Below are 17,396 nucleotides of genomic sequence, written 5' to 3'. Positions count from 1 at the left end.
TTCCTTGCGCTGCTGTGAGCTCCACCCAGTTGGAGCTTCCCAGCGGCTTTGTTTACCTACTTAAGCCTCAGCAATGGCGGGCGCCCCACCCCCAGCCTCACTGCTGCCTTGTGATGGCAGCAGACTGCTGTGTTAACAATGAGGGAGGCTCCGTGGGCGTGGGACCCTCCCGGCCAGGTGAGGGATATATTCTTCTGGTGTGCCCGTTAGCTTAGAGCGCGGTATTGGGGTGGGAGTTCCCCGATTTTCCAGGTGTTGTGTGTCTCAGTTCCCCTGGCTAGGAAAAGGGATACCCTTCCCCTTGCGCTTCCAGGTGAGGCGATGCCTCGCCCTGCTTCAGCTCTCGCTGGTCAGGCTGCAGCAACTGACCAGCACCGATTGTCCGGCACTCCCTAGTGAGATGACCCCAGTACCTCAGTTGAAGATGCAGAAATCACCGGTCTTCTGTGTCGCTCGTGCTGGGAGTTGGAGACTGGAGCTGTTCCTATTCGGCCATCTCAAATACTATTTTCAATGAAAATTATAAGTACCAAATAATAATATAATACAATGGCTTATGTGTTCTCTTTTACAGTTGTTTTATTAACTCTGGAACTGGGTCCTTTGTTTCATAGAGGTACAGTTAAAACCTGAAGATGTTCTCTTGTAGGGGATAAGGGTAGACTGTCTGCCCCTTGGCACTAATCTCTGGGGCCACATAGCTCTTTGCTGTGAGGGGCTGCTGTTTAGCAGCATCCCTGGCCTCTACCGCTAGGCGCCAGCAGTACTCTCCCACCTCCTAACTGTGACACTTGAAAAGATCTCCAGATATTGCCAAATGTCCCCTGGGGGTAAAAGTTTTCCCAGTTGGAATGACTAGACTAGAGGAATTATCATTTGAGAAGGTAAGAAATATTGGTTTTCATGCCACTTATTAAATAGATTTATATGCAACATAATCACGGTTGGCTTGCACAGAGAAACATTTTAAGGATGAAAGAGGCTGAAGTTTAGAAGTGAACATCTATTTTTATTTTTAGTATTATATGTGAATTAAACCTAATCATTTTCTGAACATATTGCTCTTTTCTTTGTGAACTATCCCTGAAGTAATTATCAAATATTGACTAATAGATGAAAATAATTCAAGAAATCTAGATTTATAATCTTAAGAATTTACTAAAATTTATATAAAAAATTATCAGTAGAATGATACAAAGTAATACTAATGGAAGGCAGTCAATATAACTAAACTAAAGAAACTGTTGGTGTAGGAGATGATTTATTTGTGGGAAAGAAAGCAGAATATAGATTTAAAAATTCAGAAAGCTAAGAGTCGATGCAAAAATGGATACCTATTGAAATTATTCATCTGTATGTAAGTTTAGTATCTTATTTACAGATAAGAAAAAACAAATTATGTAAAAGCCTAATGATAAATCAATCCATTGTTCTCATGAAGTATAATTTTAAATTATTTAAAATTATTTGGAAAGGTTAAGTAAAATTATAATAAATTCCAAATATACTTTACTTCACAGGGTTTATATAGATAGAGAATTGATTATATGCTCCAGAAATCATATAATTTCAAAATGTTTTCTTTATTCTAATCCTGTCAATTGACATATACATATCAGTATTTGAAATAATTGTTGGAGAAAATATTTTGTATTTCAAAGACACATTACATTTTGGTTTGCTTTGCTTAAAAGTAAGAAAAAAAGTGATATAAATTCTTACCAGAAAAATAGATTGCAACTTATTCTTTGTGTGCTGGCCTACCTGGCAGGGTTCTCTACTCTAAAGCACCACAAAAGTGTGTAGAAACCAAACCATTCAGATCTTTGTTACTCTGGCCAATGCCTGGGGAATAGTTAAGATAGATGACATTGGAATAGTGCCCAGCATCAGTCGGAACTCTAATGGGTTGTAAAGAAAAGGACAGAAATTATGGGAGGAGTGATTTAAACCACTACACGGCAGGCTGTCTAATCAAATGAAGTCACCATTAGCTTTTATCTCACCTTCACAGTAGTGTAATTGCTGCTTTCTTGGATATGGATTAAAATGCCATTCTCGCTTCTGGTCCTAAATTTTACCTCCAGACTGTTCACACCAAAAGGCTCCAACATGGCACCTCGTATGCTTTGCCTTAACAAATATTCCCGCTTCTCATTCTGACTCATGTGGTAGTCTAAGCGCCCTTTGCCTTCTAATGATAAGGCAGTGTCAGGAGTAAGAGCTGAAAGCCAAAGGAAAAAAGGGAAAATGAATGTATTCATTTGGCATTTCTTGGAGAGTTTTCTATAGTGACAAAAAATATAAAAAGGACAATGAAAATATTAAGTTTTGGGAATTACTGTCCCCCAACTCTACTCTTTAAAAAATAGTCATTTATGAATTGTTATATAAGTTGATTTCAAATGTTTAAATCCATTTCAGAAGCATGAAATGTAAAATACTTTATGACAGTCATTAACCATTTAGGAAATATTTACTAAATTATTTGCCACATTATATAAATCATGAATATCTAAAGACATAGCCACTTGTTGGAAATATGTACCTGAAAAATTTGTTTGTAATCATTTTCACTGTGTTTCCAAAATATATGTTTGCATGACTAAAATTATTTGTAATCTTTAGTCTCTAGTATGCTATGAATTTGGACAAAGAAGTGTACAATCAAATATCTGCATCTGTAACTAACTATATTTTCAGTAATCATCACATGTAATTTTTCATCACGTATAATCAGTATGTATATTATAATTTATCATAACCTGAAAAAATCCACACTCCAGAAATATGGAAGTTTAAGTTATAGAAACAAATAATATAGCTAAAGAAAGAATATGAAGAAAATGAGCTCAAATGTATTTCAGTCCTGAAAAATACACTTTAAAACGATACATTTTATAGTATGTGAGTTATATCATGATTTAAGAAAAAGCGCCTCAGGCATTTATCTAGCCAATGACTCATATTTCAGATATAATTAGGCTCCTACTTATTAAATATTTATTACATTAAAAATCACGTGACAATGTTTTCTATGTTTTCAATATCTCTAATATAATTCCACACAATTACATTTTCTGCTAAGACCTTTTAGATTATATTATATCCTCAATTTTATTATGCATTTCTATTCATTTTCATAATATAATTGAATCAAATGACTTCTTAAATGTAGTCAGATATCTGCAACGGATTTAAGTAGTAACCACTTGTTTGAAAATGAAGAATTTTAAGAAAAGAGGAGCCATTATGGTTAGTTAGTGAAATGTGCAGCTCAAAATTACAGAGCACCAATTTCTAATGATGATGTGAACGTCATTCATGTCTAAATAATAACATTAGGGTTTAAAAGACAACAGATGAAAGGATTTTAAAATGCAATATCCAAAACTAATTCTACCACTTGTACATTGAAATGAAAGTATCAACATTAATTTTAACATATGATGCCTTTGTATGATGTTTTGAGCTCAGTGTTGAGTGATTTAGTGTGTATACCTTTTATGCACAAAATTGACCAGAAAATATCCCCAAATGCAGATAATATGAAAAAAAAGCCGAAATATAACCTTTGATCTTTTAGATTGCCTAGCATTCTTACAGATAAAACAAACAAAAATAAGTGAATAAAATACTTTTAAAATGGAAGCTAGACATTTAGTAAATAATTCTTTAAAAAGATATCATTCTTCTTCAGGTTACAAAAATATTTTTTAAATGTCACTGTATTTTACCAATTATTGTCCATTTAATATTTTTAATATTTAGAATGAAAGCATAATTTTTAATCCAATTACATACTTGGGTGCATATATTTTACTTTTCATAGTTATTATAATTTCCAGGGGAAGATGGAAGACCTTACATACATTTTTCACAGTATTTCCCAGTGAGTCCCTCTTTGCAATGACACTGCTGCCATGACCAATAATCCATACATGTGCCACCATGTTGGCATGGGCTGCGAGTACAAGCGCCTTCCAGTCTAGGGCATCTAAAATAAATCATAATGAGAACCATAAATCACATAAAAGATGAGGAGAAGTTTGCTTAAACTCGATAAAATTTGTATTAACTTATTTAATTTTAAGCACTCCATTATTTGAAGCTCAAGTTACAACTACATTTGGAGAAACTAATCAAACTAGAAGTTTTCCTAAAAAACATAGTCTGCCTCACACTAAAGAAGATTCAAGAAAAATTATGTCTTACATAATAATGAGAAAGATGTGACAATTTCTTCTTTAAATTAATTCTTACTTGAATAAAATATCTTGGTCAAATAAACACTTTGTTAATACATATTATCCAGGGACCACATATTTTTTGACACCTGTCTACCAGGCTACTCATGCAACTAATGTTTATTGAATGCCTACCATACGTCAAGTACTGTTCTAAGCATGGAAGTAAAGTAATGAAAAAAATAACCATGCACTCAGGAAGTACTTATTTTTTTTCTTGTGGAAGAGGCAGAAAATAAAGAAAAAAATAGCTACCGAGAAAATCAAGGTGAGAAAGGGTATAGTGAGTTTGCAGGTTTGCTGAATCTTTAGATTAGGCAGTGAATTAATCTTAATCTTTAAGATTAATTCTTAAGACCTAAATAAAATAAGGGAATGAAGTATATCTGGTAGAATATCATTTCAGCTAGAGGAAACAGCCAGTGAGAAAGCCCTGAAGTGAAAGCGTACTGCCATGTTTGAGAAACACTGAGGTCCAACATGATTGGAACTCGGGGGACAAGAAGAAGAAGAGTAGTTAGATATGGTCAGGAAGTTAAGGGAGATGGCATATCACAAAAATGTTGTCAGTCAGTGTCAGGATTTTGGCTTTGAAGCTGGGTTAGATGGGGAGCTATTGAAGCACTCTTAGCCAAAAAGTGAAAAAGTTAACTGACTTGTGTTTTAAAAACCATTCTGGGCCGGGTGCAGTGGCTCACGCCTGTAATCCCAGCACTTTGGGAGGCCGAGGCCAGTGGATCATGAGGTCAGGAATTCAAGACCAGCCTGGTCAACATGATGAAACTCCCGTCTCTACTAAAAATACAAAAATTTGTCATGCGTGGTGGCAGGCACCTGTAATCCCAGCTACTTGGGAGGGTGAGGCAGATAATTGCTTGAACCCGGGAGGCGGAGGTTGCAGTGAGCCGAGATCCCGCCATTGCACTCCAGCCTGGGCGACAGAGCAAGACTCCGTCTCAAAAAACAAACAAACAAATAGAAAGGTCATTCTGGCCATAAGGTCTAACAGAAAGAGAGGAGTTAAAGGTAAGTCCAAAAGTTTTGTTTCAGTAGGTTTTGACCTAAAAAGATGTTCACAAAATATCTCTAAATGAAAAAAAAAAAAAAAAAATGATATTTAAAAATGTGTGTGAACATGGAGAGAGATACAAAAGGATGCACACCAAAGTATTAACAATGGTGGCAATCTCAATCCTTTGTTTTTCTGCACTGTTTGATTAATAATAATAATGAACCAACGTGACTTTGTAACAAAACAGTAACAACATGTAGGAAAAGAAAGGCAAATGGCAAATGTTATTAAAATATTTAAGTTACAAACGTTAGAAAGTATTCCTAGCTTTGCCAGTAATAGTTTTATTTCTAGTAATCTCATCCAAAAAATAATGTGAGCAAAGTTTTTTGTGAAAATGTGTTAATCACAGGGTAATTGGTATATTACTAAAATTGGAAACAACTAAAGTGTAAAGCAATAGTTAAAATATAGCACATTCACATTATGGGATACTAAGCAGTCACAAACATGACAATAACCTAGGAGTACTTGTCTGTGGGTGGTTAGATTATAGGTTAATTTTATTTTCTTCCTTGTATTTTTTTCAGAATTTTTCCAACTTTAATAATGAACAAAAGTAATTTTAAAATAAAATATGTAATTTCTACCATTCCTAAGTTATTGCTAGAAACCTAATTAATAATCAAATAAAAAAGTCTTACAGTTCATAATTAATCAAGTTATTACCTGTTTTTAAAGCTGTATCAAGTTTTTAGGAATATGTATGCCTATAAGTAAAACTATTTCAGGTGAAATAAAGTTCTATGTGCCCATGATGGCTAACGTCTATATATCTCTATATGCTGGAACCCTTTTTTATATAATTTACCAACTTAACTCATTTAATCTTCACAACTCTCTGTAAGAGGATAAAACATATACATGCACACATGCATATATATATATAATATATATGTATAAGAGTCTAGAAAGATATTAATTTTCTAATTAAATATCATACTTGGTGCCAAAATTTCAAAGGTGCAAATAAATATTTAAAATTCAAAACAATGTAAATCATTTGGTATTTTAGAGTTTTGAGAATAATAATTTCATCTTTTGATGCTCACTGAAGCATACTTTTTTTGCATTCTTTTTCTTTAAAACAGTAAGAAATAAAATTGCCATACTGATCTAGGATGCCTTGTGCTGCCAAAGCTTGGCTGGGTTCCAGAGGCCTTCCATTGACTGCAAACTCCATTATACATCCAACAAAATCATGGCTTTCCACATGTCCTCTCCTCTGAAGGATTGGTTCTAGCGATCTGATACCTCCAACTGTGACTCTATTTGGCTGAACATCAAGAGTCCTAAATAAAAAAATGGAAGATATAAATATTAGTGCCAAAAGATTACATTTTAGTATAATGTTTAGTTCGAAAACAGTGAATATAGCTTTTTTTGACATTTATTATAGTGTGATAAATTTCAATGGAAAACATGTAGAAGAGTTTCCTATAAACACACAGAGTTGTTAGGCTTCTAAGTTATGAAAAATAATAAAATTTATGGAAATTATGTTTTCAATTAGTCAAATTAGATGTATATTATCACAATACTGAGTCAGTAAGAAGGAGCATACTCTCAGAGGGAAGATAAAATGCTGTAGAATTAGTGCCAACTGTAATATTTACATTATATTGCTCCTTCCCTGAAGAGATGATAAAGGATATCAGTAAGGTGATCAATGCAAGGGATGCCAATAAGTTGACGGAGGCAATGAATGATGCGTCATTATCCATGTCTATTTATTTTTCTCTGTTTAGCATTTTTTCCTATTAAAATCACTTACTTTCTAGTAGATTACTGCTGTATTCAGCTTTAAGTGCTATGGAAAAATATCTGTTAATAATTTTCACATAAACTTTTAGAAATGCATTTGAAAGAACTGGGGTCTTTATCCTACATGTTTTTCAGAATGAAGGTCATATGCGGTTATTTCATGAATCTTTCCAAAGACTACTGGCTGTATTTAGTTTCCTTTTCACCAATTTTATACTTATTTCTACCACTTCATTTCACACATTTTAACACACTTTGCACAGTAGTTATTGACTATTTTATATTATGAAGATTTGGAGAGGGAAATAAAATATCTTAAGCTTTATGTACTACTTAGCATCTTATAATTATTTTTAGGTATACAATTTATTTTTAAAAAATTAAGTAATAATGAAAATTAAAGTAATCATATTCCTTACCAGTCATCTGAAACTGCCACATTACTGACAGTACAATATCCTGGCTCTTGGTTCTCAGAACAGGAGTCCACAGTTAAGGAGGCTGCCTATGAAGCAAGAGAAAGAAACGTTCAACTTTGGGTTCGACCGTTCGTTCCTATTAGCCTTTCCAGTCAACACTACTCATGACTTGTTTCTATGTGAACATGACTTGGAAACTGTGATAACATCTTGATTTAATGTGTAAATCACATAATTATAATATTGAATCATGGGCACATGTTTCTTTGATATCTCAAACTAATTATGACTATTTATACCTATAAGAGGTAAAAGGGTACCTTTAAAAATCCTCTCCTGCTCCCCTGTTTTAAAGGTAAAAAAAGATAAACATGTCATTAATCTTCTTTAGAATAATACACAATAGGTCTGAAACATCTTCCTGTAGATTGCAATCTTAAGAAATGTGTTTAGCCAGGCGAGGTGGCGGGCGCCTGTAGTCCCAGCTACCCGGGAGGCTGAGACAGGAGAATGGCGTGAAGCCGGGAGGCGGATCTTGCAGTGAGCTGAGATCTGGCCACAGCACTCCAGCCTGGGTGACAGAGCAAGGCTCCGTCTCAAAAAAAAAAAAAAAAAAAAGAAATGTGTGTATTGTACTGTCAAACTATGTTAACAAAAGAAAAGACACTTAATTTTTGATTTTCAAAAGTCTTATTCTCATACGATTTCAGCCATATTTACAAAAGGATTATGAAAATACAGTATAAATACTATTATAGCAATCTATGAAAATTTAAATATTCAGATTAAAGTTTGAAATACGTTAAATCAAGTAAGTGCTCTTCTCATTTTTGTTAAGAATAATTATTTATAAATAACATTATAACATATTTCTGTATAATCAGGATGTATTACTATAGATCACTTTACAGTAAAAAATCCCCAATAGTATTTAAATAATGACTAAGTAGTCATTTTTACATTCTAAGGGATACATATTCCCTTGAGACAAAATCCTGTTTAGTAGAACATATGAATACTCCTTTTGATTGATAAACAAAGTCATCAATTTATGGTTAAAAGGCCTAAGAATATGGTAACCATAGAAGTCAGAGTCCTATATAATTAGTACCAGCAACTGAGGATGGCTGCAGTGCAGTCTAAGACCCAAGTTGTATATCCATATTATTGTGTAATCTGCAATGCTATTGTGATGCACCTCCTTTGTTCCCCAAACTTCATTAAAATTTGACAAACGAGAAACTTTGCACATTTTAGTTGCTGAAATTATAAGAAGGATGGAGTAGATCACGGGAATAACAATAATTCATTATCTGAATGGACAGGAGGTTTAAAGATTTCTCCCAGTGCAGACAATAAAGCATTATTCTAAATTTATGAATGCCACAGATGGGGTTAATCCAAATTTGTTACATATATAGAAGATAAATATAAATACAATGCAACTATCTATTTATCAGGATGCTTATCATTTCAGGTTAATAAGAGCAAAGCAAATGTAGAAAACAGTGCAGGAAGATTAAGCAAGTTGACTAATAACATGACAAACTTAAATGCAAAGTTTTGGATATCAAATTTTCTGTATTAAAAAATCAGGGCACTTTCATTAGGAATGAAAATGATTAATTTCCTTAATATCCCACTTTTACCAATATTGCTTATGATTGTTAGGCAGTATCTATAAAATATATATTTAAATAGGAGACTTGCAAAAATTTATCTGAAGTATCTCACATTTTAAAAATAAAGACTGAGGTGAATGTATAGTCAATTTATTAATTGTTTATCAAATATTACTGGCTAACATATTCTTAAATGTTTCTAAGAGTTAGTTATTATAAGCTCTGTACAATAAACTCTTGTGAGCCACATGGATATTTTTGCCTTTTTTTTCAAGTAAATTATAATGAATACAAACATTTGTAGGAAAAATTTATACTTCCAATTCTCTGGCAAGACATTCATGCCCTATTTAGTTAATTCTTTTGAAAGTTATGATTATTTCCAGTTATCTGTAAATTAGGGTGACACCCAATCTCAAAAGCAGTATTAGCTTTTTATAATTCAAGTTCTGCGGCTTAGGTGACTATTTGATTGAACACATGTCTCTACATATATTATGCAAGTATCCTTGTAGAGATCCCTAAAAGTATCATAAACTAGAAGGTACCACATGGATATTTATAAATGCCTCAACTAGAAAAATAACCTTGGATAACATAATTGTATTTTAGTCATTGTTAATATTTCATGTATGTCTAAAAGCTTGCTGATACAACTCAAAGAAAGAATAATGGAGGAGATGTTTTATTTTAATAGTAAGCTTATGCAATTTCATCTTCAGAGTTAAATTCTCTTTTGCTGTTGAATTTTTATAGCTTTACCACTATAAATTAAAATGTTTTACCCCAACTATGCAATGATTTAAAGCTTAGAGGTTAATGATTTTGCCAGTTTCCAACCAAAATTATTTTGAAATGTAGAAAATGACAATTTCAGAATCCAGTAGGGGCCTTATTTTGGATGTTTTCTGAAACAGGAAGACATTTTTCCTATGATTCAAGTAATAATGACAGTTTTTTTTCACATATGGTATTATTAAAATTGATGACTGTGGTCACAATAATACAAATGAACTGCATCCTTCAAAGTACCTCCTTCACTTACCTCTTGCTCCCATGTCCTTGTTTGATAGAATCAAATGCTCATGAAGTTTAATGTGACCTTGGAGGTCATCAGGTAAAATTGTTTATTTTACATTATAGTATACTTGACAACATATCAGAAATATGGTTATCTTCCATATGTGTGGAAAATGGGGGTGAGGTGATGTCTACTATTACTCATCAGCTTTAGGATATTGTTATGGCTAACGTGAGCCCAATCTATATATATCAATCTCCAAATGTTTTTCTGATTCTTTAAGGCCCAATATTTCTGGTTACATCAATCATCAGGAATACTGGAATTGATTAACTCTATATTCTTCCAGAGGTCTTCCTCTGAGCATACAGTTTGATACTATGCTGATTTTTAAAATCTCAAGCAAAAATCAGTGCAATGATCTATTACTAATCAGAAAATATATTTTATCCAATATTGGTTTGTTATACCTCTACTAATGTTCATTAAAGTCAGGCGGATTTTTAGGCACTACTCATAATTTAAACTTCATTGAGACCAAGATCAAGTCAAATACTCCATTATTTTATTTCAAAAGGTTATATGTGGGATGAGTCGATGATAATTCGGAGTGACTAACACCTGTTTAAGCACCTAATTCACAGAAATAAAATTTTAATTATGATTCATATTAACCTTTACAATAATACGGAAATGTGGGCATAGTAGAATTAAAATATAAAATATAACATTATGTCTTTACACCATTTTCAGACTGTTGGGGGTAATTTTATTAAGTAAACATTGTATAAATTAAATACATTAGAAAAATGTTCCAGCTGGAAATATTAACACTAAGTTCAAAAGGAAATGGAGAAAACAATATATAACTAAAATGATTGATAAAAACCATATACTACATTTGTTGTATTCTCACGCACATTTCAAGTAACATACATTTAATAACCTGGTAGGACCCTGAATGCAGTTTGATGGATGTGGCGATATCCATGAATGACATGTCTGAGCAGCTACCCTTGAGCATGTTGACACAATCACTCGGTTATATTTAAAGCTAATCATTATTCTTTTCCCCTCATAATTAAAATAGTTCTGTATTTAAAACTTGCTTAAATTTCCTTTAATGTTGTAGTAAATTAGAGTGGAGGAGAGAAAAGTCATTGTACCTGATGCCAATTCAAAATAAACATGGATTTATAAAATATTCCTGAGAGCAAATGACAAACTTTGTTCTTTGATAATAGATTGCCTGTTATGTGTATTGGTCAAAAATAATTAATATTATAAGGTAGTTTCTGTCTTATGCCCTTATGAAACTGGTAATTATAGATTGCACAAATTTTAGCCTTTAAAATTAACTATGGGCCAGAGGGAAAAAAATAGCAAAACTTGGTTAAAAACGTTTTAAATATTACTTCTGAATATTGCTTATATGCATTCAGCAATATAACATATTCCACGCATTTAGTGGCAAAAATTAATCTGTAGTCACACAAATGTATGATTCATAGACTCAGTCTAAGGACTATATAAGTTACCATATATTTTCAAGATTGACATGAAATCAGAAATAAATTTATAATCACTTAGATACCAAGTTTTCATTTAAAAATGATTTAAGGGCACTTATTTTGTTTTGGCTAGGCTTTCTTTTTAGCAGACAATTTAACATTTTACACAAGTCCTTTATCTAGGGTGAATTATAAATCTTACCAGTAACTACACTTTTTTGTTGTTGTTTGCTTCTTTTTGAGACAGAGTCTTGCTTTGTCACCCAGGCCTGAGTGGAGTGGCGCGATCTAGGCTCACTGCAAGCTCTGCCTCCTGGGTTCATGCCATTCTCCTGCCTCAGCATCCCCAGCAGCTGGGACTACAGCTGCACACTGCCACGCCTGGCTAATTTTTTTTTTTTTTTTTTTTTTGTATTTTTAGTAGAGATGGAGTTTCACTGTTAGCCAGGATGGTCTTGATCTCCTAACCTCATGATCCGCCTGCCTCGGCCTCCCAAAGTGCTGGGATTACAGGCGTGAGCCACCACGCCTGGCCACCAGTAACTACACTTTTAAAGGCTCAAAGCTAAAGTGTAAAAATGCTTTAAGACAGATTTGTTAGCATTTTCTTATAAAAAAAATAAATCCTTGATAGCCATTAGAGATGGGGGAAATATGGAGAGATCGTTGTGAAGATAAAGAATAAAAAATAAATAAGCTGTTCCATTTTATTACACTATGTCAAATATTTTCAAACATTAATAAAGAAAAGATGTGATGCATTTTCCTTTATAAAAAAAAATTGTTTAATAAACACAAGTCCTAAATAGATATGTCATTCTTGTAACATGAAAGCCACATAATAAAATCAATATAATCTGTAAATACATGCATGCCTCCTTGTATTCCTCTTCACTTTATTGCACTTTGCAGATTTGTTTTTTGCAAATTGATGGTTTCTGGTAATCCTGCATCCAGCAAGTCTATCAGCACCATTTCTCCAACAGCATGTGCTTACTTTGTGACTGTGAGTCACATTTTAATAATTCTCACAATGTTTCAAATATTTCATTATTATTTTATGTGATATGGTGATCTGTGATGAGTGAAGTGTCCTTGGATGTTACTATTATAATTATTTTGGGGCAACATGAACCGTGCCATATATGATGGCAAACTTAATTGATAAATGTTGTTTATGTTCTAGTTGCTCCAGCAATTATCTGTCCCTGGTCTCTCTACCTATCCTCAGGCTTCCCTGTACCCTGAGATAAAACACTATGAAAATTATGCCAACGAATAATCCTACAATGGCCTCTAAGTGCTCAAGTGAAAGGAAGAGTTGCATGTCTCTCACTTTATATCAAAATGCAAAAATGAATAAGCTTAGTGAGGAAGGCATGTAGAAAGCCAAGATAGGCCAAAAGCAAGGCTTCTTCTGCCAAATAATTAGCCGAGCTGTAAATGCAAAGTAAAAGTTCTTGAAGGAAATTAAAAGTGCTACTCCAGTGAATACACAAATGATAAGAAAGCAAGATAGCCTTATTGCTGATATGGGAAAGTTTTAGTAGTCTGGATAGAAGATCAAACCTGTTACAACATTCCCTTAAGCCAACATCTAACCTAGAAAAAGGCACACTAACTCCTTTCCAATGCATGAAGGCTGAGGGAGGTAAGGAAACTACAGCAGAAAAGTTGGAATGCAGCAGAGGTTGGCTCATGAGGTTTAAGGAAAGAAGTAATCTCTGTAATGTAAAAATACAAAGCAAAGCAGTGAACATTGATATAGAAGCTGCAGCAAGTTATCCAGAAGATCTAGCTAAGGTCATTGATGAAGGGGCTACACTAAAGAACAGACTTTCAATGTAAAAAAAAAATCAGCCTTTTATTAAAAGATGTCATCTAGGATTTTCATAGCTAGAGAAAAGAAGTGAATGCCTAGGTTAAAAGCTTCAAAGGATAGGCTGACACATCAGGAGCGAATATAGCTGGTGTCTTGACATTGAAACCAGCGCTCCTTTTCCATTCTGAAAAGCCTAGGGTCTTTAAGAATTATGCCAAATCTACTGCACCTGTGCTCCATCAGTAAACAGAAATGCCTGGATGACAGTGCATCTGTCTACAGCATGGTTTATTGAATATTTTTAAGCCCACTGTTGAGATCTACTGCTCAGGAAAAAAAATTCCTTTCAAAATATTACTGCTCACTGATAATGCACCTGGTCACCCAAGAGCTCTGACAATGACGTACAAGGAGATTAATGTTGTTTTCATGCTTGCTAACACAGCATCCAGACTGCAGCCCATGTATCAAAGAGTCACTTTGAGTTTCAAGTCCTATTATTTAAGAAATAAATTTCATAATACTATAGTTGCCACAGATGATGATTCCTCTGATGGGTCTGGGCAAAGTAAATTAAAAACCTTCTGGAAAGGAGTCACCATACTAGATGCCATGAAGAACATTCATGATTCATGGAAGGAGGTCAAAATATCAAATATTAAAAGGAGTTTGGAAGAAGTTGATTTTTGACTCTCGTGGATGAGTTTGAGGGCTTCCAGACTTCAGTGGAGGAAGTAATTGCCAATGTGGTAGAAACAGCAAGAGAACTAGAATTTGAAGTGAAGCCCGAAGATGTGAGTGAGCTGCTACAATCTTGCAAAACTAACATGAAAGGATGAGAAGCTGCTTCTTAGGGATAATCAAAGGAAGTGGTTTATTAAGACAGAACTTACTCTAGGTGAAGATGCTGTGAACATTGTTGAAATGCCAACAGAGGATTTAGAATATTCCTTAGGCTTAATTAATACATTAGCATCAAGGTTTGAGAGAAGCTTGACTTCAAGTTTGAAACAATTTCCTCTGTGGGTATAATGGTATCAATCAAATAGCCTCAAATGCTACAGAGAAATCTTTCATGAAAAATGAGTTAATGTTACAAAGTTTATCGTTGTTTTACTTTAAGAAATTTCCACAGCCCCCACCACAAATCTTCAGCCACTACTACTTGGCTCAGTCAGGAACCACCAATATCAAGGCAAGACCCTCTACCAGCAAAAAGACTATGACTAGCTATGACTATTGCTAGCATTGTTTAACAATAAAGTGTTTTTGATTAAGGTATGTAGATTTTGCAGAAAAGTCTCCTCTGTTCTTTAATTGTTTCTTCAGTCAAGGCAGAAATACTTAGGAAAGAAAGGTAGTTAGTTTAAGTATAGGCCTGATATGGCCTTAAAAACATACAAAAAATATCAATGAAATTTTTACGCACTAGGCTATTTTCTCAATTGTTCTCTTTTTTATTGTTTTTGAACAGAGTTGTCATGAGCAAAAGAAAAAATGTTACGTCTAAGTTGTTCATAACTAAAGTGTTCATTTAATGAATAAACCCAATTTAACATGATTTGCACCCCAGTTCATAATCCAGTTGGATATACAACAACAATAAAATGGAGTTTATGTAGGATGAAATATCTTACCATTCCTGCTCTCCGGGCGATCACAGTGTGAAAATGTCCATCTGACACCTTCTTCATGGTGGTGAGTTTATATGTACCACTGCCTAAATTATAAGAGAATCTTAGTCTTTCTTCGGCAATTTCAAGGGCCAAAAACTCAGCCCGGTCGCCTGTCTGGTTGTCATAGTTGTAAAGCAATAAGGCATGACTTTTAATAGTGGCAAATTTGACATAAATATAGTTGTTATTGGGGTCCAAGCTTGGAAATTCCATGTATGACAACTCCTCAAATCCATAACTATTCAACTCGCAGTGTTTTCCAAAGACACCTGTTGGAGGGAAAATTGACAAACTGGCATAAAATTTCAGGGACATTTTAATATATATTTTGATTAAAAGATTTTTGAATTATAAAATGAGATATGTTTTAACAACTTTTTTGTTACTTACCAAAAAATTTCATCTAAACTAAAATTGAAATAGAGTTAATAATCTTTATGAATGAATGATCTTTAAAATATGGCAGAAATGATTAACTGATATAATTATTTTTCATTGTCTAATTAGGGAACGTATCTAAGTATGCTTTGTTTCTAAAATTTAAAGGTTTAATGGAATGGAGTGTGTCTGAAGAGATTTCTTTCCCAGAAACATTTCAAAATTTGTTGATTTTATTTTATAATTTTTTTTTTTTTATTTTGGGGTCCAAGTTTTGCTCTTGTTGCCCAGACTAGAGTGCCTGCTCACTGCAACCTCTGCCTCCTGGGTTCAAGCGATTCTCCTGCCTCAGCCTCCCGAGAAGCTAGGATTATAGGTGCCCAGAACCACACCTGGCTAATTTTGTATTTTTAGTAGAGACGAGATTTCACCTTGTTGGTCAGGCTGGTCTTGAACTCCTGACCTCAGGTGATCCGCCCGCCTCAGCCTCCCAAAGTGCTGGCATTACAGGCATGAGCCACCATACCCGGCCCAAATTTGTTGACCTTTTAGAAGTTCTATTATGCTACAATTTTCAGCCAACATACTTCCTTCATAATATACAGTTCTTAAAAACTATTTCAACTCAATTGAAGATGGTAAATGCATTTGTTTTGATTTTTAAAAGTCAGTACCTATATTCATGTTATTTTCAAGGCCACAAAATCAGGCAAGTGAAATCATTGGTTTAGGAAAGGAAATAACTGTCTTTAAGTTTTTATCTCTTTCTTGTTTTATGCCCTCTGTGGGTATGATTTATAGCAGGCTACTTTAAAATAGCTGTCTTCTTTTTTTTTGAAAGTCAGCATTTCCACTTGTTTGTGCTGGTTCTTTTTCAAACTTGAAAAATGAGTTTTATTGATGTTACAATGCTATGCCAAAATTCTTTTCCCACAAATATTAGTAGACTGTGGCAAATGATTGGAAAATTAACCCACGCCAATACCTCATAATTCTTATTAACTTGCAAAGGCTTCATTTCTTAATTTTGGCTTTATATGTCCTGTAAATGCATAAAATTTAGAGTGAGGGAACTGTTCAGCTAGAAGGAACCAATGCCATTATTTTATAGAGTATTTAAAACTTGCCTAAGGTCACAGAACCAAGAGAAACAGCCAAAATTTGAGGCCAGATCTATTGATTGTCTAGTTGTTTTGACTACCACATTTTATATCAGAACATTTTAAAAATTAAAACAGCCTAGGGGCTGCCATAAAAGTTTGTGTTATTATCTTTTCCTTTTCTGTCCAGGCTGAAATAATATTTATTATAAATGAGTAGAAATTATACATAATTTTGACCAGGCATGGTGGCTCATGCCTGTAATCCCAGCACTTTGGGAGGCCGAGGTGGGCGGATCACGAGGTCAGGAGATCAAGACCATCCTGGCTAACATGGGTGAAACACCGTCACTCCTAAAAATACAAAAAAAATTAGCTGGCGTGGTGGCCTGCAGTCCCAGCTACTTGGGAGGCTGAGGCAGGAGAATGGCATGAACCCGGGAGGCGGAGCTTGCAGTGAGCGGAGATCATGCCACTGCACTCCAGTCTGGGTGACAGAGCGAGACTCCGTCTCAAAAAAAAAAAAAAGAAATTATACATGATTTTAATTTTAATCTTTAACTGAAGTTGAAGGCAAAGGAATTATAGAAATGATATTTATTGATATATATGATATGTCATATATATGGTATATATAGATAATATATTTTATACATAGTATAATCTTGTACATTATATATTTATTATATCTATCCTGTAGAATTTGCGTTTGTATTTTATACATTTCTGTGGCATCTATATTTAATATTTATAATTTCTATATA

General features: G+C 33.8%; 1 protein-coding gene across 1 annotated transcript in view; it reads right to left on the bottom strand.

Moving 5' to 3' along the window:
• The window catches only part of FAT4 (FAT atypical cadherin 4), a 197,104-nt gene that overhangs the window by 12,326 nt on the left and 167,382 nt on the right, over positions 1-17,396 (bottom strand). Inside the window, 5 exon segments of the mRNA XM_017887855.1 lie at positions 2,007-2,224; positions 3,873-3,997; positions 6,432-6,611; positions 7,503-7,588; positions 15,116-15,423. Of these exon segments, the coding sequence (XP_017743344.1) occupies positions 2,007-2,224; positions 3,873-3,997; positions 6,432-6,611; positions 7,503-7,588; positions 15,116-15,423 (917 nt within the window).

Source organism: Rhinopithecus bieti, unplaced genomic scaffold (assembly GCF_001698545.2).
Source record: "Rhinopithecus bieti isolate Rb0 unplaced genomic scaffold, ASM169854v2 scaffold_15838, whole genome shotgun sequence".
NCBI classification, from domain to species: domain Eukaryota; kingdom Metazoa; phylum Chordata; class Mammalia; order Primates; family Cercopithecidae; genus Rhinopithecus; species Rhinopithecus bieti.
This window is presented reverse-complemented; position numbering and strand designations above follow the sequence as displayed.